This window comes from Podarcis erhardii, assembly GCF_964252035.2.
Source record: "Podarcis erhardii genome assembly, chromosome: 10".
Lineage (NCBI taxonomy): Eukaryota > Metazoa > Chordata > Lepidosauria > Squamata > Lacertidae > Podarcis > Podarcis erhardii.
The window spans coordinates 14,896,941-14,922,951 of NC_138500.1; the positions used below are offsets into that span (position 1 = coordinate 14,896,941).

At 43.2% G+C, this 26,011-nt stretch overlaps 1 protein-coding gene across 3 annotated transcripts in view; it reads right to left on the reverse strand.

The window, feature by feature from the left end:
* Positions 1-20,452, reverse strand: part of AEBP2 (AE binding protein 2) — a 38,224-nt gene extending 17,772 nt beyond the window's left edge. For 2 of the 3 annotated variants that reach the window (XM_081879982.1, XM_081879983.1), the window contains exons 1-3: positions 19,421-20,452; positions 5,657-5,864; positions 1,584-1,691 (exon numbers count right to left, since the gene is read on the reverse strand). In XM_081879982.1, coding sequence (XP_081736108.1) covers positions 1,584-1,691; positions 5,657-5,864; positions 19,421-20,196 — 1,092 coding nt within the window. In that variant the 5' untranslated portion in view covers positions 20,197-20,452. The remainder of the gene's footprint in view (positions 1-1,583; positions 1,692-5,656; positions 5,865-19,420) is intronic. The other variant, XM_081879981.1, reaches the window with a different exon arrangement.
* Positions 20,453-26,011: the final 5,559 nt, after the last annotated feature.

A 26,011-nucleotide genomic window follows, 5' to 3' on the forward strand; every position in this document is an offset into this window, starting at 1 on the left:
TACTAACTGAAAATCATTTTATACTGAAAACCAAATCAAGGCTGAAGGTGTTGCTAAGCCGAATTTTCCTGAAGCTTAGTTAAAGTTTTGGGGTATCGTCCAACCTTACAGATTTCCTAGCACAAGCATTTTCAGCTGCGCAAAGGAACTTCCCCTCCCCCAAAATCTGTTTTGGGTTTCCCAACAACCCTCCAGAACAGATTCAGGGGGCATGTGGGGAGAAGGAAGGGAAGTACCACTGTACATCCCAAAGCGCTTGAACTAGCAAAACTGTTTAGCTGGATATTGCCCTTAGCCTACAGCAGCATATTTTTGCTCCTCCCAAACTTGATATTGATGTTTTCAGACCTGAAGGTTAACAAAACACCACCCCAAATTGGTTTGGACAATAATCTTTTGGCTTAAAACACAAATATGAATGAATCTTGTGGGCATGCACATAGCTCCTTCAGTGCTCCCTTTGTGGAGGAAGACAACAATTCCATCAACCACATTTCCGTACCACTTCACTATTAAGAAAACCCTGAAGAGGTTCAATATTTGAAAAAATATACATTAAAAGCATTCCAAAAAAAGTAGAACTATCAGGAAGTTCAAGAATACTTTCTCATTTCATTTGAATCAGAAAACTGTATTTAACAGCTCTACATCAAGCCAAACTATTAAGACAAGTTCAAGCCATGACTTCATATCCAAAAACCTTAACCATAGTTGCCCAGTTCAAATTAAACAGGAAGCAGTACTTAACAGAAGACTTCTCGGTTTGCTCACTCGCTCATGTGAACAGAAGAGGAAATGGGCTGTGTCCAAAAGACTTGTTCGTGTCTTTGCTTATCAAGCCAATATGTGATCATCCAAACATGGTCGCTTGTGAAGATGAGTGTCTGCATTTAAGACTTATCTTTTACAAAGCTCTCGCTTTAAGTTAGACAGCTAAACGCAAACATCTTTACATTTTTAGAACATTTTTTGTATTAAAAAAAAACACCATTGTATGCTTATCCTAAATTGCACACTTAATCTAAATGAGAATGAGAGTAAGTCTGAAAGTGAGTTCAATTCCTATTCTAGAAATGGCATCTGAGTAATCTAGTCTGACTGAATAATCCCCAAACTGCAAAATCACATGAGTTAAGTGGCCTGATTAGATAGGCTGCAAATGAGTGGCTGCATGTGGTGCCCATGGTAGTGATACACACAACTACTGGGAAATGTAGTCATGAAATAAAAAAGGATAAAGATCTTCAGAAATGTGTCTTTTCCACCCTCAGGGCTATCTGCACAGGCAGAACTGCATGCATAGGACTACGTGGGGAGAACTGGGCAATTAAATTTAAGAGAAATTAAGACTATAGAAGAGATATTGGTTCTACTTGAAGCAAACCAAAATAGAAACTTTTCATGGAATCAAATAGACAGTAGGATCTGGTTCAGAATAACATGGGCTGGGGTGAGGGTTCGGATGCTGACTGCCCTCAAACTGAGGTCAGAAGTTGATGTGGACACAGGCAATGGACAGCCACCAAATTTAAACTAGTTAGGATGATCACGAGCTATCCACAATATTCCAAAATATATCTTACCTTAAATGGTTTGTCACCACTGTGCGTCAGCATATGCCGCTGCAACCAGCTCTGACTTGTTGATGGGGTGTTATAGACTTTGCATCCTTTCCATAAGCAGACAAATACCTAGTAAAAGAAAACACAGCCATTAAGCTGGGTGAACGTTCACCTATTGCATGATTTTAATATCCAAACTCAAGTACACTCTCAGTTCAACTGTTAAAACTCTCAAGTGAAGTGTGAAATTGTTTCCTCTAATGCTTTCTACAGCTGTAATTCAATTTGGTGTTAGAAAACATGACAGATTTCTGTTGGGAAAGAATGTGCATTTTAAAAAAAACAAAAACTTTTGAGCTAAGAGAACAGAAAACGTGCAAACAGAAGAGAACCACCAGCAGGTTATAAAGATTAAGGATGCTGGTAAATTTCTAGTTTGAGGACTGGACAATCACAATCCAAGGAACTGACACAGTCCACTATCAACAGCTTTATTAAAAAGACACGAAAAACCCTCTAGAGCTGATTTTGTGGTTTTTTTTTAATAATATTTATTTAAAAATTTCAAATATAACAGAAAAGAAAAACATCCAAATTTAAGGCCTTATTTTCAATGTCATCTTTCCAGGACTTCCCCTCCCCTCCCCCTCTTGCATTCCAATTCTTTCAAATAGATTCAGCAAATTCTTACCCCAAGTTTTAAAATTATTATCATTAACCCAATTTAAAAAATATTTTCCCATCCCCTAAAATCGACCTGTTCCCTTCCACGAGTTCCCCTCTTTAGTATACAATACAGATTAACATAAAAAAAATAGAAAAAAGAATAAAATGTAATTTAACACCCTTTGGATTCCAAATTTCCCTCCCCCCTTTCCCGGTTGCGTTCCCAATGTCCGTCAATGTCTACTGTCGTCCTGGAGCTCCCACATCTAAGCCATAGTCCTTCACCAGTCCACTTTGCCGTCTTTTTAATAGTCTTTGCCGTCTTTTGGTCATTTTTGATTTCGAATGTCCAATCTTGGAAGGGGTCTATCTTCCAACTTTGTCCAGTTCTTGTTCTTCTTGTTGTTCTTGTTGTTCTCTCTTCTCCTCTTTTTTTTTTTTTTTCCCTGCTCTCCTGCACAAATGTTCTAATTCCAAAAAGCTTGTAATTCCTCTACAGAGGCTTTGTTATTCAGGAACAAAACATTACATCAAGTCCCTTCCATTCCTCAATAGATAAATCTATTGTCTCCTTTAGTGTGTAGACCTCTGTAGACAAAATAGTGTTCCATTTCTGCAGTTTCCCAGGAGATAAAAAGTCCGATTCAAATTCCATGCCAGCAATACTTGTAATGACCCACAGCTCCTCTAGAGGGATTATAATAACTCAGTTTCCTTCCCGATCACACCCACCAGTCAAAGTAACTTATTATTCCTTGTTTTAAACAGTTTATATCCAATTTATAACAAATGTAACCAGCAAAGTCCTCGTAACAAAGTTCTCTTTTTGTTCTTCAGTTTTGGCAGCTCCTTTGACAGCTGTCAAAACCTCTATTTCTCCTCTCCCGGCGCTCTCACGGATCGCTCCCGGGGTTTTTCGGGGGGGGGGGTTGTATTTTAATTCACATTCCACTTTTCTCCTCCAGCCCAGCTATAATTTTCCATTGCGAAATTAATAACTTTATCAAAAAAAAAAAGGTTGCACTCGATCTTAGTTGTCAGGTCCTTTGCTTTAGCTCCTCTACAACAGGGGGGAGGCTGACTTCCTTTTTGCACCTCCCCCGCTCGCTCCGAATTTAAGAAAAAATTTGTTCCCCTTTTTAATCCAAGTTCCAATTACTCACGGGTTATTCTTTTGAGTCCAGATTTTCAATGGAAGAAGTCAGCGCTCTCCGCCAAATGGCATGCGGCTTCACTCGGCAGGGGAAGCGGAGAACTCACAGCACCACCACCCCCCTGTCACCCGCTCCGTAGCCTTTAAAAAGGCTCCTTCGCGTGGTAAGGGGGGGGCGGTGCCCGCCGAGTCACCATGCCCATGGGTTTCAGCGCCCATGGTTTTTGAGGGTCCCCGCGTCGCCGGCGCGGTAGAACCCAGCCCCTGCCGAGCAGGCTCCCTCCGGAGGGAGCTCGGAGGGAGTCCGCCATTCGGCGATGGCGCCAACCCGGAAGTTGAGAGAAATCAGTTGAGAGCTGATTTTGAAGGTGCACAAAGGGCTGCATGGGGGACAAAAGGAAGACTGAGACCCACTGCACAAGCTAAGTCTGTTCCAACAATGTATGGACAGCATTCAACTCAGTTCCTTATGAAAGGCTTTTGAGGAAGTTTGGTAACTTGAGTTCATGAAAACTGATGCCGTAATAAATCATTAGTATTTAAGGTGTCACAGGATTGATGGTTTTTGTTGCAAGAGACTAATACTTGTGTCAGCCACATGGCTAAATCATGATAAATGGAATGAACTCCTTAAAAATGGGAAGAATATAAAAATCAAAATCAAGAAATTAACATCGGGACCCTAAATATTCATCATAAGAGGAAGCAAATATTTGTGATGGACATTACCTCTAAAATTCAATTAGCAATTATGTGAAAAATCATGGGATTAAGGACAACTTTAAAAAGATATAAAACATGGGTGGCTAGCCCTAGAGTGAAGGGCAGGTAATAATCATCACCCTTTTTTTGAGCCAAGGGCATCAAGACTCTCATGACCACATCAAAGTGAATGTGCCTCCCCCCTTTTAAAAAAGGAAACTGGGGGAGGGGAGTCCTTAGAGAGCACAAAAACCTTTTAACACCACAGAATCAACAGCAGGGGACTTGCAGGAGAGGTCTGTCAAAAATTCATACACGTGTGTGTGTGTGTGTACACATATATATGTGTGACAAATTTTGGGAGGCCATATACAGCCTGCTGATTAGCCACCTCTGAACTAAATTAAGCAAACACAGGTCTGTTGATGGTTACCATGAAGGATACTGAACAAACCTGTATGCCCATATTTAGGCAGTACCTTAATATGTTACCTATAAGATGATCCTGGGGTGGGGGCAGAACTCCACCAAGAACACACAATTCCTAGACCCAGAAACCATCAAGCTACAACTTCTCAGACTTACCAGGATTGAGCTTCAGTTAGGTAAGACTGCTGATCTGGCTAAGAATGGCATCACTTACATTCTTAACAGCAGTCCTGAGAAAGGGCTACACTATATTTCATAGAACTATGGAATACTTGGGGAGTATTTAGGGAGAAACGTTATTTTCTATTTGATAACAATCTCCTTGTTCTATCACAGAAACTGCAGATAGCTACCATTTTGTTTGTGTGGAGACCCCTGCCATTGGTGCAGCTGAAGTCCAACAGCCTTACACTAGAAAAGGATTCTATGCTTTAATTATTCAGGTTATGAAGACAGATGTTTTTCCTCTTTTAAAGTGAGAATTTTGCTTTTCATGTATTCTTCCACTTCTATATATGCTATGTTAAAAACAGGTTGCCTCGTCTCCAAACTCCAAGTTACAAAACCAAAATCTAAACTGCTGGTGCAAAAGAAGAAAAGCGACATTAAGGAACCCAAACTAACTTGAAAGAGAACCAGTCCTAGACACTGCTCCCTGTCTTCTCTTTATCAAGCTGCAAAATTCCAAATTAGATAATTCATCTCTTAACTTCAGACATCTACAAATCTTACTTGCTAGTGACAAGTGTCAGTTTACATCCCTTCCCCCTATTCTCTCGTTCAGTGGTCTGGAGGCAGCAAGAAACAGCAGACATTTCTCCAAGTGTTTCTTACTGTCCACACACCAAAGTGAGAGAAAAGTCCCCACCTCTCTCAAAAGACAGGAAGCTGAATAAAGGCAAGATGGAGGCAATGCTGATGGACGGCTGGCATTTCCAGGAATTGGGAATTCAGCCTGCTCTAGACAAAATGGCACTCCCTCTGAAGGAAGAGGTCTGTCATCTGGGGGAGCTCCTGGAGGAGGACCACTAGAGGACCAGGTGGCTTCCAAAAATGATTGGCACTTTATTTAGCAGCAGCAGTTATTAACTCTCAATGCAAACAGTACAAATATCATGGAAGAGCAATGAAAAAGTAAACCAACCCCTCCTCGCTGGCCGTCTACATGTATAGAGCGAATGTGGTCTGCCAGATCTGGGCTTGAGTTGAAGCAAGAATGGCACTGGTCCCAACAGCAGTTATAAGCAATACTTTTTGCTGATGAAGCTGTAACTCCTTGTCCATTCATCATAACTGGAGTTGAGCGTCCACTGGAAATTGTGCTGTCTACATCCATTATGGTACTGCTGATGCTACAGGAAGAGGGGGGGAGAGAAATGAGTTAATTATGAACTTTCTCATGTTTTCAAGCAAATTTCTATTTCATCATAAACGGCAACACTCTAAATCCCAGCACGCAAATTAACAAATCTCAATACACAAATAAATGAGGCAAATGTAGGTTCTGACTCAGTAAGGGCGAAAACTAGTTGTGATTCATTAAAACTGCTCAAAAGTCCCCATTTCACTACTCCATGGCTCCATGTCAGGAGTTAGCAAACCACAAGCCTTGGCTTGTCATTATATGCAAACCCACGATCATGGCTTGTTTTGCTCCACACGGACCAGGAGTGTAACAAAGGAACTCCATGCAGGTGGGTGGGTTGGCAGAGAAGGGATGGAGTAGTCTGTCCCTCCACTGTGCCCAGCATAGAAGAAACAAAATGGGCTGCCAAAGGGAGCCCTCCTCTGAACACAGAAAATGAGATTTTTTGCCCTTTCTCTGCTGGTCTCCAACAGACCACTAAAAACTGTTGGGATTCTTTACAAAACTGATGTACACATACTATACATCACAGCCATTTCTGGAAATATGTAAACAACTGCACATTGGCTCAGTCTTTGAGCACATAGAAAAGAATGACTGTGATTGCAGGCAATGGCCATTTCCCCGTTCTTCCCTCTTCTGGGTCCAAAAGGACCCACATGTCAGTTATCACACAACATTTGAACATGCCTAAAATGTTCACCACCTGTACTAATACCCAGCATGGGTTTCTGAAAAAGAAGTCAAGCCAGACAGATCTCTTAATTTTTATATTTTATTTTTTTAGTTACAAGCTTGGTGAATCATGGGAATGCTGTGGACTTAGCGTATCAAAGTAAGGCTTTGACAAATTCCCCAATGATATTCTTGTAAGTAGCTAGTAAAATGTGGACTGGATGAGATAACTGTTAGGTGGATTTGTAGCTGGTTGACTGACTGAACCCAAAGAGTGCTCACTAACAGTTCATTGTCATCTGGGAAATAAGTAAAAAGTGGAGTGCTGCAGGGTTCTATCCCATGCCCATTTTTTTTTCTTTTATAATATTTTTTATTAAATTTTTAAACAATAAACAACAACATACATAAAAACATGTTCTTTTTCATTAACCACATTTCATTCTCATCTTTGGACTTCCTCACATCTCTTGTTCCTGCACTCTAAACACATAAATTTTTCTAGCAAATTATTTACTTAGTTCAATTTATATTATATAATTGTCCAATATTGAATCTCAAATTTTAGAGTTTAAATAACTCTTATTCTTTAAAAGTTAATTCTAGGATATTTTTTATCCAAAATTCGTCTTATCTTTCAATTACATTTAAATTTATATTCCTTGTTACTAATTTATTGGAGCCATATTGTTACGAATCTTACATCTTTCTTAACATTCGTACAATTTACAGTATTTTTGTAAATAGTCCTTAAATTTCTTCCACTCCTCCTCCACCAGTTCCTCTCCGAGGTCTCGGATTCTGCCCGTCATTTCTGCCAGTTCCATATAGTCCATCAGTTGCATCTGCCATTCTTCCAGTGTGGGCAAATCTTGGGTTTTCCAGCCTTTAGCGATGAGTATCCTTGCTGCTGTTGTGGCATACATTAAAAAAAGTTCGGTCCTTCTTTTGCACACTCTAGCCGACAATGCCCAAAAGGAAGGCCTCTGGTTTCTTAGGGAAGGTATACTTAAATACCTTTTTCAGCTCATTATATATCATTTCCCAGAAGGTCTTCACTCTAGGACAGGACCACCAGAGGTGAAAGAATGTTCCTTCAGCTTCTTTACACTTCCAACATTTGTTATCAGACAAATGGTATATCTTTGCAAGCTTGACTGGGGTCATGTACCACCTGTATATCATTTTCATAATATTTTCTTTCAAGGCATTACATGCCGTAAACTTCATACCGGTGGTCCATAACTTTTCCCAGTCAGCAAACATAATGTTATGCCCTATGTCCTGTGCCCATTTTATCATAGCTGTTTTAACCGTTTCATCCTGTGTATTCCATTTTAGCAGCATGTTATACATTCTTGAAAGTGTCTTAGAGCTGGATTCTAACAGTTCTGTTTCTAACTTTGATTTTTCCACCTGGAATCCTATCTTTTTATCCAACTTAAAAACTTCTTTAATCTGAGCATAATGTAACCAATCTCGCACTTTATCTTTTATTTTCTCCATACTCTGCAGCTTCCAATTATCTCCATCTTTTTCTATTATTTTCCAATATTTCGGCCATTTGGCCTCCATATTGAGTCTTTTCGGGGCCTAGCTATCCCATGCCCATTTTTGTTCAACATCTTTATAAATCACTTGGATGGAGGTATTGAGGGGAACCGTGTCAAACCGTGTAAAGTTCTGCACTCAGGAAGGAAGAACTAGCTGCACAAATATAAGATGGGGGGACACCTAGATGGCAGTAGTACATGTGAAATGGATCTAGGTGTTCTCAGTAGCTTAGCATGAGTCAACAGTTGATGCAGCAGGAGGGGAAAGCTAATGCTATTCTAGGCTGCATCAACAGGTATCTCTAAGCAACCAAATACCATTCCAGGCACTTCAGAAATAGTATTAATTTAACTCAGGCTGGGCTAAAATTGCAGAAACACTTAACAGAGAGTAAACACTACTATCACCATGGAGCTTACTTCCAAGTACGAAGAAACAGGACTGCACTGCAGGTGCCTCCTTGTGCACCTTCTCCCCACCCTCTTATGCAAGACTGTAAAAGCTTTGGGGCATGTTTTGGTGATTGTTGCTTTTACGCTTTATGTCACATAACACCTTGCTTTATTTTGGACACATAAGAAATAAGAAACAGTATTGCTACAGCTACGGTATTTTATTCTATTAAAGGAAAGAAACACACTGCACTCAAGATCTGCAGTTCATTCCTTCCTTCCTAGCAATCCCTTTTGGCAAATGTAATGAAAAGGCCTGCCATCTAAAAATCTGCCTGTATTGCATTTGTTAAAATTGCAGTGGCTAGGTCAGTCAAAAACAAATACAAAAATATTCATTGTACAGTGGTAACTCTGGATGCAGACGGGATCTGTTCTGGAGCCCCGTTCACATCCCGAAGCGAACACAACCCGTGTCTGCGTGGGTCGCGATTCGCTGCTTCTGCACATGCGCGTGACGTCATTTTGAGCGTCTGTGCATGCGGCGAAACCCGGAAGTAACACGCTCCATTACTTCCGGGTCGCTGCAGAGCGCATCCCGAAAATGCTCAACCTGAAACTACTTCAACCCGAGGTATGACTGTAGTGTTCATTAAATAAATGCTGTGATGGCTGATTAGAAAAAACATTGCAAAACAATGCCAGATAAATACAAAAAAACCTAAACAATATTTAAGTATTTTCATGCTCTGCCTTTAAACCTTCCTTCCTAAAGTGTTTGACCAGGGCAGGTTTCCCTAAGGCACACTTCAGATCTAACAGATGGATCATTACACCAGCGGCCCTGGAGGTCAACATGCAGTCTGGATTTGTTCACAGAACAGTATTCCTGAGATGCAAACCTTCCATGGGCACACACACAACTATTTGCAACCAAAGTGTATCTTGGCTGGTTAGGGGGAGCCAACACAGAATTGCACTAACCTAAGTCATGATGCAGATTTTTGGATTCACAACATATCTGCCTATGTTAAGAATCATATGGTCTCCCTTAGCCCAGTTCTGTACACGCTCCAATGGGGTCAAGGGGCAGCATACAGACCTCTGCTTCTGATCTACCATCCACCCGCAATCACCGTAATGCTGACAAAGGTATGGACTTTTTTTGTATTTTTGATGTCTGCTAGGATTCAGGTGGATTTGTAGCTGGTTCCGCATCCTCCTGGAAAAAAGTAACAAGTGGGGTGCCACAGGATTCTGTCCTAAGCTCGTAGCTAGTTTGTCTTTATAAATTACTTAGGCAGGCATGGCCAAACCTGGTCCTCCAGCTGTTTTGGGACTACAATACCCATCATCCCTGACCGCTGGTCCTGTTAGCTAGGGAAGATGGGAGTTGTAGTCCCAAAACAGCTGGAGGGCCAAGTTTGGCCATGCTTGAACTAAGGGAATGCTCATCAAATCTGCAGATGACACCAAACTGGGAGGGATAGCTAATGCCGTAGAAGACAGAACCGGGATTCAAGGAGACCTTAACAGATTGGAGAACTGAGCCCAAACAAACAAATGAATTTCAATAGGGACAAATGTCAGGTTCTACACTTAAGCAGGAAGAACCAGCTGCACTGTTATAAGATGGGGACACTTGGCTTGCCAGTTCTACACATGAAAAAGATCTAGTGAGTCTTAGAGATTTGCACTGGTTGCCAATTTGCTACCAGGCCAAGTTCAAAGTTTTGACACTAACATATACAGCCCTATACAGCTTGGGGGCAGCTTATTTGAATGATTGCCGTATCTTTTGCATACCCAGCAGGTCAGTACGCTCCTTCAAGTTCCAAAGATATTAGTAGCCCTTCTATGGAAACCTGAAGTATGGTTTTCAGCGTAGATGCCCCATTCTGTAGAACAGCATGCCTACTGGGGCAATTATCTGCATTTTCAAAAAACAACTGAAGACATGTTTGTTCTGACAAGCTTGCCCAGCTGGATGAATTCATCTCTGGCACATGTGTCCATTTTGTATTGTTTGAAATTCATTTTGGTTTTATTTGTGCTGATTAGTTACTGTTTTATCAGATTCCATACAACACCTTGGAACATATGTGGAAGGCAATGAACAACAACACATTGGGCACTATTGTACCTCCCCCCATCTCAAGTCCTAGACATTAGTCACTGCTCAGACAGAGCCCTCAAAGACAGGGCACAGCTCAGGTTAAGTTCCCCACTAATCTGAGCTAAGACTGGTACTGTCATAGGACATGTGCAGAGGGTGTAGCTTACAAGCAGCATATAAAATAATCTATCTAAAAGTTTTAATTCAGTCTAGTAGTGGAATAGCTTTCCCAAACACAGCTGGGAATTCACACTTAGAAACTGCCCTGTATCCACCCATCCCCTGGTAAGGGTCAGCTCAGCAGTTTATAGCAGAACAGCAGCTAAACTATAATATTCCACACACTAGTTTTGTAGAGCCCAAGGCTCAGGAGCTTCTCTTCAAAGCCATCCTTTGAGAGTTCTGCTCTCTTTCTTCTGGTGTCCAGGGCTTAAATGACAACCAAATGAAATGTCAAGGGAGTGGTCAAATGCACACCAAAAATAATTTATTAGGGAGGAAAGAAAAAAGAAACAAGACTGTTTTGGAGCTGCATTAGATCTAACTCCAGGATTCCATTCCCATTTGGTCCCACTTTAAGATTTAACTGCATTTTAAGTAAAGCTCTCCAAACAGCAATTGACAAACTCGTCCGCAACCCTTCAGCTCTCAGACTTCCAAGGCTGTAAACAAATAAAACTCATAAAATGCATACAATTAAACTCAACCTGATATAAGAAAACAAATGGAGGAAATCAACAGTACAACCAGGATCACCACAACTCCAGTCAACCTAACAAACTTCAGAAGATATGTGGGTCTCGGATTAATGCCTTTGAAGACGACCTGTGCAGGTTCATGTGGAAGAAGGAAGCACAATAGATATGTAGGGCACAAGCCATTTAAGACTTCAGAGGTGAGCACCAAATTTCTGGTTTCAGCTGTTCCCAGAAACAGACAAATAGTTCAGGATAGCTGTTCAAGGACAGGGTAAAGATTAGAGATCCTATTAGCCAGTCCCAGCTGGGGTTTGAACTGAGTGAAGTTTATAACCACTTGTCTTTTCTGATATAATGTACACAATCAGATAGTGAGTTAAGAAAATGTTGGAGCTTGACTTGTTCACTAATGAAGAAAGTTATCTCCTCTCTTGGTAACAGCCAATCCTCTCTGCGTTCCTTTGAATGTTCCCTTTGAAGGGAAGCAAAGAATTTGTCCTCCCACCATCTCCACATTGTTGGCAGCATTTGCAGGCCTCTATGAATTTGGATTTTGCTTATTCATGGCCAGTGACAACCACTGCTCTCCCTTTAGTTCTCCCTTTGCTCTTAGGAATTGGAGAAAACAGCAAGAAGAATTCCAACCAATGTCCCCCTTCTCCAAAGCAGAGTGCAAAATTATAGAAAAAGTTCTGTCCTCTCCTATACATGCCACATAATTTATAGGAGCGGCACATGTTTAATTCACTTCACACTGGTCTTTTCCAGAAACTGTGTGTCTATGTTGATGCTTTTACAGTGTGAAGCTAAATGTAAATGTTATTGAGAAAGGAACAAGGTTTGCGGAGATAGCAGCCTCTGCTGAAGACATCTGATTGCTGCAAGCTGATGGCACCAGAACTTCTTTGCACTCTGTGGTCTCTAAACCAGTTAGCCAAAAGGATTAAGGTTGTTAAGACAGCAACTTACATTCATGTCACTCTGCTGAAGCACTCAAATGTAGATTAAAAAAGGATGAACATTACTTCTTAGCTGGTAGAGCATGAAACTCTTAGGTTCGTGGGTTTGAGCCCCATGGTAGGTTCCTGCACTGCAGAGGGTTTGACTCACTAGACAGTTCTGATTCTTACATAGAAGTACATTTCACATATGTGTCATCAAAAAACCCCCCAAAACGTTTCCCCACCTGGTCATATGCATAGACATATTCATCACAAATGTGTACATCTCAGAACACTCAAATTTCCCTTATACTGCTGTTACATATCCTCAGATAGCTCAGTTTTGCAGATCATAAGACTCAATCTCAGGGTCAAGGGTTCGAACCCCACATTGGGCAAAAGATTCCTGCATTGCAGAGAGTTGAACTAGATGGCCCTTGTGGTCCCTTCCAACTCTAAAATTCCATGATTCTAATCATTCATTATCATGCAGTAATGAACACAACTGTGAAAATCACAGGTTTACAAACTGAAGAGACAAGGTTCTTCTGGTCTTAAATCTATTTTATGCTCCTGTATATACTTAGCTCCTCTTAGCTAACTGGTCTTTGGGTTTTTTGGATTAGTACATATGACAGAATCATTTGCTTTATAAGAGTACTGTTGAACATACAAGAAAAAGCATTCAAAAACTACATAAAACATGAGTTATCTTCCCTTGCTAAATCTTCATTGTCAAATGAATTAAGGTTCTCAAATGGGCAATTTGAAGCACAAGAAAGATACTTTGGTGTAGGAAATGTCAGGCCAATCATTCATTGAACACTAAGCCGGTACTAATAATGGAAGTTAAAATATAAAAAAATCACTTTCTACTTCAGTATACCATACTTTTCTATCTATAAGAGGCCCCCATGTATAAGGTGCCACTTATTTAGGGAGGCCTCAAATTTAAGAAAATGAGCTGGGGGGGGGGGAGACTGCCGAATCAACTATCACTCACCCAACTGGCAAACACTAACTATCGCAAGCAATGCAAGCCAAATTGCCAAAGCAGCAGCCAATCCAAAGCAGCCCTTGCCACATCCACAAATAATCCACCCAACTGACAAAGCAGCAGCCAATCCAAAGCAGCCCTTGCAGCAGACACCATTCACCCACCCAATCGCTAGATCCTGCTGGCGGATACAACCAATCGCCTGTCCCCCCTCTGTGCTACCCACGTATAAGACGAACCCCACCCATTTTAAACTTTATTTAGCAGTAAAAAAAAAACCTCGTCTAATACACGGAAAAGTACATTATTTAAGTATCTTGCTTCATTATCTATATTCCTGACATTTTAAAGGCAATTTATTCATTGTTCACTGTTAAGAATAAATAAGTTTTATGACAATAATCCACCAACAGCATACAAATCAATATGGCTAACTTGATCCAAAACACCCACCCACCTCACTCACACACGAAAACAAAGATCACCACAGCCAATCACAAACAAACAATCACATCCTAGGCCAACCCCAACCTCTCTCACCACCAAAGGAACACAAGTGAACAACACAAGCACGCTGACACCAAACTACATACATTAAGCATAATAGAAACACCGCTACCCCACCCCACCCCCATCCATCTCCCCTCCTTCCACCCTCCTTTCTTCTTTTTTTTTATTTTCTTTTTTCTTCTCCCCCTAATGCCTCAACAAATGAAATGGATTTGTAAAAATGTTATACGGGGGAAAAAAAATACACGAGGCATTACACTTACACTGTAAAACAAGAAAACCCTTAATAAAATATATTAAAAAAAAAAAAGAATAAATAAGTTTTTGCTGCATGACTAACACTGGTCCCCAAATGGTAGATTCCCCAACTCCTTCACTCACAGAGAAAATAACAGTAGCATCAGGAAAACAGTTATTTAAAATAAATGTGACACCACTCATGTAGTCAATGTCTTTTCTAAGGGAGAACATGAACCTTTGACCTCTCTTGCTACATACAAGGTCTGAGAGCAACAGCACCATCTCTAGAGGCCCTTAGAACGACTAAAGTATAAATCCATTCCCAGTTCTTCCATGAATGCACTGGGGCAACGATTGCCATTTATTACTGTGAAGATGCAATGGATAAGGATTCTACGCCATTTTAACCACAGATAGAGAAATGACAGTACAGTAGCCTCTGCAAATGATTATGGTAACTCAATCATTTTAGGCTCAGTTGTGCCAAGTTATGTTTTTGTATTTGGGATCAGCTCACTTACAGGAAAACATTCAGCTCAAACCAAAAGTTTCAGGGAGGCCCAGAGGTAAAGTGGGCCTACAGGGAAGATTAGTTCAGAGAATACAAACCAATGATTCTTATTCTTATTCAAGCAGTCTGAACTCCTTCAGGAAACTCCATGCTATACTGCAGCATAACCTAAGTTTCCCCAAAACTTAGTAAGCTGTTTTTGATGGGGTTGTGGCACATATAAAGGCTAAAAGATTCCGAGCCATGTATACCACTTTTATCTGAAATACTAAGACACCAAGCTGCCACACATCAGAGCTTTCAATGTCTATAATAAAGTTAACTTTCATTAAGATCTATAATTGGAAATTAGATTATTAATGAAGAGCAAGTGAAGCTCAGAAGGCATGTATGTAAGCTACTTACATTAGTAACTCACTCTCTGCATCTGGGTTTGTTGTTTTTAATTTGTAGTTTCAAAAGAGTTTAATGGTTTTTTTTAAAGGCACATGCATGTACATGCACTTGAAGTATACATAAAACACACGAAGAAGCCTTCATTTTTACAGCCATCTCCATCTGCTAGTCTGTAACCATTGTACAGTCGTACCTTGGATCTCGAATGCCTTGGGACTTGAACGTTTTGGCTCCTGAATGCCGCAAACCTGCAAGTGAGCGCTCTGGTTTGCAAACGTTCTTTGGAACCCAAACATCTGACGCGGCTTCTATTGACTGCAGGAAGCTCCTGAAGTCAATTGGAAGCCACGCCTTGGTTGTTGAACATTTTTGGAAGTCGAACAGACTGTACGACTGTCATACTGTAGAACATAATGAAAACTCTAAGAAGTTAAAGACAGAGGAGGAAAAACGGATGGAACAGCACATGGAGTCTTTTAACTTTATCACAACAAATGTTCAATGAAGATTGGAATATGTGCAGGATAAAGATGAGCTGCTGAATGCCAGTAAAGCCGACACAAAAAAAAAATCAAGTGTTTGCACCTTTAAATGCATCATACTTGAAGAAGACCATTAAAGAATTCAATCTTGGTTGTCTGTTTTGATGTTGGGTTCCTCACGGTTATAAAGCAAAACCCACCTAGCTGTCAGCTGCATCAAAAATGGCTCACGTATAAAGGCACAGGGATATCAGGAACGTCAAAAGATCGGGATGAGTACACCAAGCATATTTAATCTGCTGAACATTCATTATGTGATTTGTTGCCCTATGGGGCTTTTATGAAGTCATAAATGTGTGTTTAAAGGACATTAAACAAGCAAGCTGTTTTAGCAGATTTTAGTGCCCACTTAGTAGCTGCTTCTTATAAACAAAAATTTATACCTTAAAACTGATTGCTGACTTTAGATAAATGCAGCATTAAAAACTTCCAAAGGCAATTGCTGACTCCATATCACCCAGGGAAGAATGCAACATTTATAATCAGAACATTAACTGAAATGAAAATACAGTGGTGCCTCGCAAGACGAAATTAATCCGTTCCGCGAGTCTCTTCGTCTGGCGGTTTTTTCCTCTTGCGAAGCAAGCCCATTGACGGCTTAGCGGATTAGCGCTATTAGCGGCTTATCGGATAAGCAGATAAGCGGCTTAGCGGCTTAGAAAAAGGGGGGGAGGGAAAAAAACCCGCAGGAACTCGCAAGACATTTTCGTCTTGCGAAGCAAGCCCATAGGAAATTCGTTTTGCGAAGCACCTCCAAAACGGAAAACCCTTTCGTCTAGCAGGTTTTCCGTCTTGCGAGGCATTCGTCTTGCGGGGCACCACTGTAGAAAAAATAATAATGGAATTTAACTTGGCTCAATTTTTTAGTATTTGGGATCAATATTAAAGTTCTGTATTTAAGATGAGGTATTATTAATTTTAACAGAATAGGACATGCTCTTCTGCTTTCAGCAACTCCATTCCTGGGAAATATTGGAAATTGCCTCCACTACTGGCACTGGCCAGGTGTAGTGCCTCAGCCGTCCTGAGCTATCACACAAATGTGCCAAGAAGAGACAAGTGTTCCCAAATACAGTATTGAGCAGTAAGTCATCAATGCCCCAAAAGAGCTGCTACCATCCACTCTTATTTACACCAAAGGGCACATCATGCATTATATTTCCATCAGAGAGAGCTGAAGTAGAGAAGAGTAAATTTTGAAAGATTTCCGACTTACAGAAATGTGAAGGTGGGAAAAATTCAAGGGAGGGGGAACCATCTTGTGAACTGCCCTGAGATCTTCAGATGAAGGGTGTGTATAAAAATTTAATAAATCACCATCACCACTATCACCCCTGCCCCCTCCCCAAGGGCTTTTTCTTTCATTCAGTTTTTTCAAATGGTAAAACTGGAAATTTGGGGGGAAATATTAAATACTTTTCCTTTTGAATAGCAAAATGCTTTTGAGACACAGTTTATTCAAAATGTGCTCTGTGTATTACTACTATATTTTATTACCCACCCTTCATCCAAGGGTTCCAGGGTGGGATACAACAATTGAAACTTAGTGTGGGAAATGGTTTAAAACAACCTATATCACAGAAGTAAGGTAGGTCCTAAAAAATATACATCGCAAGTGACAAATGTGTAAAGAAATGTGCAAAACAGCAAGAACTAAGATGTGTGTTCTCAGCAGTTTGTACTGCTCTTTCTGTCTACTATTGGGCATATCCACAATTTGGAATTTACAAACCAGTGTCATTGACAAAACAAAATAAATGTCATTGAAGCAGTTGTGCTTTGAAGCAGCAGTCCTATGCAAGCTAACCAGAGGGTATATACCATTAAATAGAGTTGGCTCTACTTCTGAGTAAATATGAATAGGATTCCTCCGCAAAATTCATAAATACTGAAAACAGTAAGTACACAGCTATGCACTAAGTAAGTTTGCATTTTATATTGTAAAAGTATTAAAAGGAAAATTTGCTTACACTTCAACTTCCCCCAAGGATTTCCATGTCCCCACCTCCATGTAGCCCAACAAAAAAGGGGGGTTCCTGTTGCAGGCACCCCAGAGATGAGCCAAAGCACCTATCCCTGTACTCACAAAGACACTGTTAACTTAATTTCTATGTACTAATTGATTGGGGAAACAGGGAAAACTTAAAAAAATTATGGAATTATACTTTTTCAGCATTATCTAAGATAAGCTTTAGTATCTCATAATAAATTCCTCCTTTACTCAACAATTCAATGTGATTTTATATGTGATAGATGGAATCTAGAGGCTAGCAAATTCTGGCTTGCAGGGAAGTAATTTTTTTAAGGAACTTTAATATTTCAGGACTGTATTATTTTTTAAATGCAAACTATTTTGCATCTAATAAGCTTCAAGTTTTCTTCTAGTCAGCAACTGTCTCCTAGGAACTGAACTAGCCTTAAGAATTCAAATACTGGCTCAACACGGCAACTTGCATGTTTGCCTGAAATCAATCTGCCTTCAGTTACTATTCATTTAATAGAGTGACTAAATAAAAAACAGGTGCAAGTTAAAATAGTATAGTCACAAGGACTAGTTTAACAACTTATTTTTAATCATGTCAAACTATATACTAATAGACAAGTATCATAAAAAACAACGTACCTACAAGAAATGCCCAGAATCCCAACAGATTGTTACTATCTGCTGCATACGCTTGTGAGAACACAACTAAGAACCATTGGCCATGCAGAAGCTTGTTGTGCCAATATAAGCATTTCTTACACACATACCCTTTTGTTCAGAAGCACAACTGGGTTTTCATAAGCTGCATAAACCCACTTGTGTTAGTAAATTTTACAAGATATGCTTGTTAGTTTCACGGCTGATACACACAATTAGGTGTTTGCTGCTCCCTTAAAGGGCGAGTAAAGGAGAAGAGGAAACAGTGCAAACCATTCCACACTTCCCAAGCTAAGCTGCTTTTTGAGGAGGACTTTAGAGAGGAGTGTAAAAAAATGTAAAAAGCTCCAGAGCTAAGACAGCCATGTCTGCTAGAACAGGGTGTGGTAAAAAAAGGTAGGAGCTGAGAAAAAAATGAGGGGAGAGAATACAACAAGGTGAGTGTCTAAGGCTCTCTAAACCAACTCCTCCCAAACCAGCAATGGATTATATGGGGCCTGGCTTCTAGCCAGATGGGGGAAAAGGAGGATTTGTGTAGTAACAGGCCATAACCATTCCAACAAACAGGAAAACCATAGAAAGTTCCTCTCACTGACAGATGGGGATATGCAATATATAAAGGCCCAGTTGCCCTGGAAGAACAGGAAGAGGCATTTTAGGGTGGATAGAGTCTTGTTGGTGCTACCTTACTATGGGCACACATGAAACCTTTTAATACTTTTGACACACCTGGGGCAGCAAGTAGCAATTCTTTTGCAGGATTTACTCTACATCAGTGTTTCCCAAACTTGGCTCTCCTGCTGTTTTTGGATTACTACTCTCATCATGTCTAGCAAGCTGTGGTCAGGGATGATAGGAACTGTAGTCCTAAAACAGCTGGAGACCCAAGTTTGGGCAACAGTGCTGTACATGCCTAGGAAGAAAAAGAGGGAGGTGAAAAGCCCCCTCCCTGTCCAAGATGGAGGAGCCATGCTCAGGCCAAGGGCAAGTCCTGCCAAGTGAGGCAGCCGCAGCTTAACTTCTGGAACTTTTGAACCTGGAACAAAGATGGGAGACGACTGGAAGGGGGCATCGCAAAAAAAAATGGAGCGGGGTGGGGTGGAAGCGAAAAGATGCTGAGGGTTGGCGTTGGGCCGGGAGCGTAATCCGCTTTTAAGAGTTTGCGTGCTGATTTTTAAAGGCTAAATTAACATTTCAAGGGACTGGGGCACACACCCCAACATCCTGGCCCGGCCTTTCCCACGAGTCCCCACTGTGATGACTTGCACCCCGGGGCCCCCTAAACTTGAGAGCGGGCGGGCCCTCTCCCCCCCCCCCCCGCCAACCGACCTGTCTTCGGAGTCCATGCGGCTGAGCGGCTCCCCGTCGGAGGAGATCTCGAGGCTGCCCCTCCGGCCTGCCGACGAGGCGCTGCAGGTGCTGCTGCCGCCGCTCCCTCCTCCTCCTCCACCTCCTCCTCCTCCTCCGCTCCCGGTGCTGTAACCTTCGTCTCCTCCGCTGGAGCTGCTGTTGCACCCGCCGCCGCCGCCGCCGCCGCCGCCGCTCGGGCCTCCGCCTCCCGCCGCCGCTCCGGCCGCTGCCGGGCCTCCGCCTCCTCCGCTGCCCCCGGGCCCGTCGCCACCGCCGCCGCCGCTGCCCGCGCTCCCTCCGCCTCCTGCTCCTCCTCCCGGGCCGGCCTTGGCGTCGGCCTCGCTGCCTCCGGGGCTGAGCGAGCGGGTCTCGTCGCTGCAGCAGCCGCTGGAGGAGGAGGAGGAGGAGGAGGAGGAGGACCCGGCGCTGCTGCCGGCCTCGGCCTCGTCGTCGTCGTCGTCCTCCTCCTCCTCGTCGTCGCCCTCGTCCTCGTCGTCGCCGTCGCCCGCCTGGCTGGCGCTCTGAGGGCTCGGCTCCGACATGCTCTCCGCGCCTTCGCCGCCGCTCAGGAGGGGCTGAGGCGGCGGCGGCAGCAGCAGCAGCGGCGGCGACGGCGACGGCTCGGCCTCCATCTCGGCCGAAGGGGAGGCTTCGCTCTCGGCCTCCTCAGCGCCGGATGAAGAGGGAGGCGGCGGCGGCGGCGGCGGCACCCCCAGCGGGGGAGGCTCCGCCATGTCGCTCAGCTCGGCCGCCATGGCGAGTCGGGAGTCTCGGCGTCGCTCGGCCCTCCGCTCTCCTCTCGCGCCTACGCAGCCCGACGCTCGCTCGCTCGCTCGCTCACCGACGGGACTGACGGACCGACTCACCGGCCAGATGCCGCCGCGGGCGAGGGGAGGGAGGAGGAGGAGGAGGAAGGGGAAAGTGGGAGGAGCTTCCGCTGCGGCGGTGGTGGTGGTGGCGGCGCCAGGCACGCGCGCGCCCTGCTCGCTACGGCAGCCGCCTGCGGACAAACGCGCGCGAAGCGGGCTCCGAGGACGCAACCGCAGGAGGACGGGGTGGGCGGGCCAAGGGATTGGCTGAGATGGAACGGGGGGGGGGCGGGCGGGGACCCTTGCTGGGGCCTCTCTTCAGAGTGAGGCTACGCAGGGAGCCAGGTTCAAATCCTTGCCTTTAATCCCCGGGAAGCTGGATATGGGTATCTGTGTGAGCCCCAGCCTACCTCGCAAGGCACTGGGCAGTTGTTGTTTTTTCCCCCGTTTCATATATTATTTATTTATTTCATGCAATTTAATACCCGGCTCGGTTGTTTGTTTGTTTTACAAAAAACTACAGAGAGAGAGAGAGAGAGACCTGAAAGGTCACGCTATAAAATGATAAATAAGTGCATATCTCTTTCCTTTTGGTTGTAATGTACCGTATTGGGTCGGGGAGGTTATTGTCTGTATGTTTCTTTGGTTGCGAGTAAAGCAACTAAGAAATGTAATAAATAATAATGGTAATGCTAAAATGGGGGGGGGGGATTCATGGCCCTACTTAAAAAACATACATAAGTTAAAATACGAAGCTTAAGATCGCCTCGATTTTATTTTATTTTAATGCACTTTATTCTTGCAAATGTAACGGGTGGTGATGGGAAGAATCATCATAATCTGACATTTGCTATAAAAATAATGATATTCCAACCGTCTTCACTTGAGTTCCCTGGGAAGAGGGATTGGTTCTAGTTCTCTGAGATTTTCAGCTTCATTCCTAACAGGATGAATGCTCTAGACTGAATTTCTTGCAGAAAGCAGCAAGTTGGATTAGACAACCCATCTCACTCCTCCACAGGACCAGCCCAAGCCATTTCCAACAGGGGGTTCTCCAGGCACAGCTTGAAGACTTCCAGTGAGGGAAAGCCATCTGCACACACAGAGTCTGGTTAATTGTTGAAATGCCCTTACTGTAAAGAGGTTCTTCCTAATGTTCGGCTAAAATCTGCTCTGCTTTCACTCAAACCCATTAGATCTCATGCCCATTGGGACAGCAGAGGAAAAGTCTCACCCATTTGGGAGGGCGGCATCTATACATTTGAAGCAGCACCATACCACTTTAAACAAAGAATCATAGGGACTGTAGTTGCTGGGACTTAGGAACGGGGTCAGTGCTATTGCGCTGAGGGTCCTTCTTGTGGGCTTCCTATAGGCATCTGCTTGGCTGTTGTGGCTGCAGGATCCTGAAGTACTGTGGTACCTCGGGTTACATATGCTTCAGGTTACATACGCTTCAGGTTACAGACTCCGCTAACCCAGAAATTGTGCTTCAGGTTAAGAACTTTGCTTCAGGATGAGAACAGAAATCGTGCTCCAGCAGCGCGGAAGCAGCAGGAGGCCCCATTAGCTAAAGTGGTGCTTCAGGTTAAGTACAGTTTCAGGTTAAGTACGGACCTCCAGAATGAATTAAGTACTTAACCCGAGGTACCACTGTAGAGGGCTTCCATGTGCCTTTGGCCTGACCCAGCCAACAGCACTCTTCCTAGGAAAGGGAGCAGCAGCTGGTGGAGAAAGAGGAGGTTAAGGAAGAAAGTGGAACCACAGGCAATTAATCATTAACATCCTGACAAGAAGAGATTTGGAATGGGAAAGTAACCTCCCTGGAAATACACTTCCATGGGTTTAACTGGAGGCAAGGGAGAAATCATACTTTATTGCTCCCTCTCTCCCACATCCACCAGCAAAAGAGAACAACTGGGGCATCTTAAAACCCTTCTCAGCGAAAGTGAACCTAGCAAAAAGCTTTCAAAAGTGCTCAGCTTTCAAAAACACTTTTCCAGTTTTGAAAGGAAAGGAGCAAATATATGCAGCCCACGATGAAGTCATTCCCAAAAATGAGTTGACGTCGCAAACTCATCCCTTCTCCAGGACGGCAGAGACATCAGTGGCCCTAAAACCAACTGGCTACACTCATCTGAGGGGCTGATAGAAAGTGTGCAGCTGCTGTTCTAAAAGCTGGTTTGTGCGTTTCAATACAAACAAGCTAGAAACCGATACTTTGCTTGTACAAACTTCAAGCAGCAGCAGCAGCTGTGGAGCAGAACTAAGCCAGCACAATCTGATTTGAAATAGCTGAGAAGTATGGCCTTAGAACTATGAAATTTGAACACAGGAACATTAACATGAGCCAGGCCATTGGTCCATTCATCTAGCTCAGTATCGTCTACAACAGAGATGTTGGAAGTTGCTGGACTACAACTCCCATCATCCCTCATGATTCACCATGCTGGCTGAGGCACTAACCTGTAGTAATACACACATATAAATCTATCACCTTGAGCCAATTACAACCTCTCGCCCTAACCTACCTCACAATATTGTTGTAAATAAAAAAATGTGTGAGGGAAGGGATCATGTACAACACCTTCAACAGATAAATGGAATTGATTTTTTAGCTGTAAGCTGCCTTGAGACCCTATCAGGGAAAAAGGTGGGTAACAAACAACAACAGTGAGAATTATCGGGAGGCTGCACAGTCCGTAAGGCTGCACAGTCTTTACCCAGTTGCCTGGGAGTAAGCTCCATTGAATACAATGGGACTTAATGGTACTGTACTTGAGAGTGCACAATGTAAGGCTCCATCTACACTAAAGGAATAAGCACTCCACGCATTTCCTAAGAAATGGCCGGCTGCTGAATCTAAAGTGGATTGGTGACCTTTTCCTTCAGAATTAGGAAGGGCTTCATATGCCAGCTTCACCATTTCCTCCATTTGGTGCAGGCATTTTATTTCCAGTATAAACAGGACTCTTGTTTTTGCACTTACACACCCACTACTTGTAATTGTTCTCCAAGATGTGGAGGGGAGGGGGTGAAAAGGAGAACTGGAACATTCTGGGCTCAACTCAGAAACTGGGATGAATTCTGTAATTCCGGGGTTGTCCCTGGAAAATCAGGACCCTTGGAGGGTATGTGTCAATAGGCAGTTCCAAAGTGCGAGTGCTGCAAGACCAGATCAATTTCTTACAAATGTGGAACAAGTATTACATGGCACATTAAAGGTAAAGGGACCCCTGACCATTAGGTCCAGTTGTGGCTGGCTCTAGGGTTGCAGCGCTCATCTCGCTTTACTGGCCGAGGGAGCCAGCGTACAGCTTCCGGGTTATGTGGCCAGCATGACTGAGCCACTTCTGGCGAACCAGAGCAGCGCATGGAAACGCCATTTACCTTCCCGCCAGAGCAGTACCTATTTATCTACTTGCACTTTGACGTGCTTTCGAACTGCTAGGTTGGCAGGAGCAGGGACTGAACAACGGGAGCTCACCCTGTCATGGGGATTTGAACCGCTGACCTTCTGATCGGCAAGTCCTAGGCTCTGTGGTTTAACCCACAGCGGCACCTGCGTTAGATAGTGCCATTTCCATAGGTCGGAGTGGCTGTGTCGGCACATGTGGGGGCAAGGCGATCCTGCAAGTAAACTGGTCCCAAGTTGTTAAGGGCTTTATATACTGAGTAAGACCTTGAAGCAGCACAGTTCTCTGAGCAGAGGCGTTCTATGCTGAAAGGGTCTCAGGTAAATGGGACATATCCTGTCTAGACTGATACTAACGCCTACAGACAACTCTCTTTCCTGTCTCTTGCTGATGCAACAAATAGGTCATTCTACACCATATCCGTGGAGCCTTCTAGAATATTCTGTGCTGCATGTGGTTCTGCAGCCATCACCCCCTACACGTTAATTGGATCCCGTACAGAGTCTCAGTGGTGTCAGGTTTCCCCCCCAGCCTGTTGAAATTGGCCCTTGTCAGCAGCCTTGAACTCCCCATGACCTCCATCACAGAAGCTTCGCTCTGTCTACACAGATTACTGTGCAAAACTCATGACGGGTTTGGATTTTATTCAACACGTCGGCCACTGCAGCAGGAGTGCCCCAAGAGCTTAAACCTTGAATATCTGGGAGCTGTTAAGAACAGAACGAAATATTCTGGTAAAGGAGGGAAATGTGGAGTCTGCATCAGTTACACTGCAACCTTAGCAGATGCACATGCAATCTAAGGGAAAGTTCGCAACCGCACAGCACAATAGCGTTTCTGTACAATCATGTACACTAAAAAAATAGTGAATGCTAATTGGTGCTCTGTGTGAGGGAAGGAGGACAATTGTTAAGGATCTTCTTTCTGAGAAGAGAAAAGGGGGAAAGCCTCAGAGCACATTTTTGTATAACAATGCCAAGATATTTTACAGCACAATCACTAGACATGCCTGCTCAGGAATAAGCGCCACTGATTTCAATGGGACTCACTCCCAGCTAAGCGTGTATAAGATTTCATTCTTATTATGCTTTGCTTTCAAAAATAGCAGCTATTCTTCTTTCCATAATTTTGCTCTGACATTGTAAAAGCAATCTTTTTAAAAGTCTTTTTACTGCAAATACTCTCTTCAGAATCAATGGAATTATTAGCAGGAGCTAAGCCAGGAAGAGTTGCAAAGTAATGAACTCTGAATTTTTCCAGCTGCTCTGCCCCATGCTCTGTCTTGGAGTCTTATTAAACTGCTGATGCTTTTAGGCAGCTGCTCAAGAGTCTGCAACTGTTTTTTTGGATGGCGATGCCAAGGTACATGCCTAGATGTTCTGCAGCAAGTCTCCACCACCCTGGCAGCTTTTGTCCAGGAGGCAGATATTCATGCATGTTCATTCATACATGTATGCTCATATGTACCATCACACTGAATTGCCCCAACATCCCTGCTGCCTTTCTACCTGAACAATGGCTATTCTCCTCCAGAAAGGTGCTGGCCTCCTTGGTCTGCTGCCTAACTCACTTGTTGACGCTCCATCTGTAGACCAGTGAGACTTCCTGAGGTTCACAGGATATTTTATTCGTTTACTATGTTTGCTGTGCAAGTTCCTGGCATTTTGTGTAGCTGATACTTGTACAAAATGTTTGTATATAGCAATACGAATGAGGATGCTCTGCTTGGTTGTTAATTCTGCTTTAAAGAATGTAGAAAGAATAAGAATAAGAATAAGAATACAGTACCTCGGGTTACATACGCTTCAGGTTACAGACACTTCAGGTTACAGACTCCGCTAACCCAGAAATAGTACCTCAGGTTAAGAACTTTGCTTCAGGATGAGAACAGAAATCGTGCTCCAGCAGCACAGCAGCAGCAGCAGGCCCCATTAGCGAAAGTGGTGCTTCAGGTTAAGAACAGTTTCAGGTTAAGAATGGACCTCTGGAACGAATTAAATACTTAACCCGAGGTACCACTGTATTTATTATTTATACCCCGCCCATCTGGCTAGGTTTCCCCAGCCACTCTGGGCGGCTTCCAACAAAAGATTAAAAATACATTAAAACATCAGTCTTTAAAAAATTCCCTAAACAGGGCTGCTTTCAGATGTCTTCTAAACATCAGATAGTTGTTTATTTCTTTGACATCTGATGGGAGGGCGTTCCACAGGGCGGGTACCACTACCAAGAAGGCCCTCTGCCTGGTTCCCTGTAACCTCGCTTTTCGCAGTGAGGGAACCGCCAGAAGGCCCTTGGAGCTGGACCTCAGTGTCCGGGTTGAATGATGGGGGTGGAGACGCTCC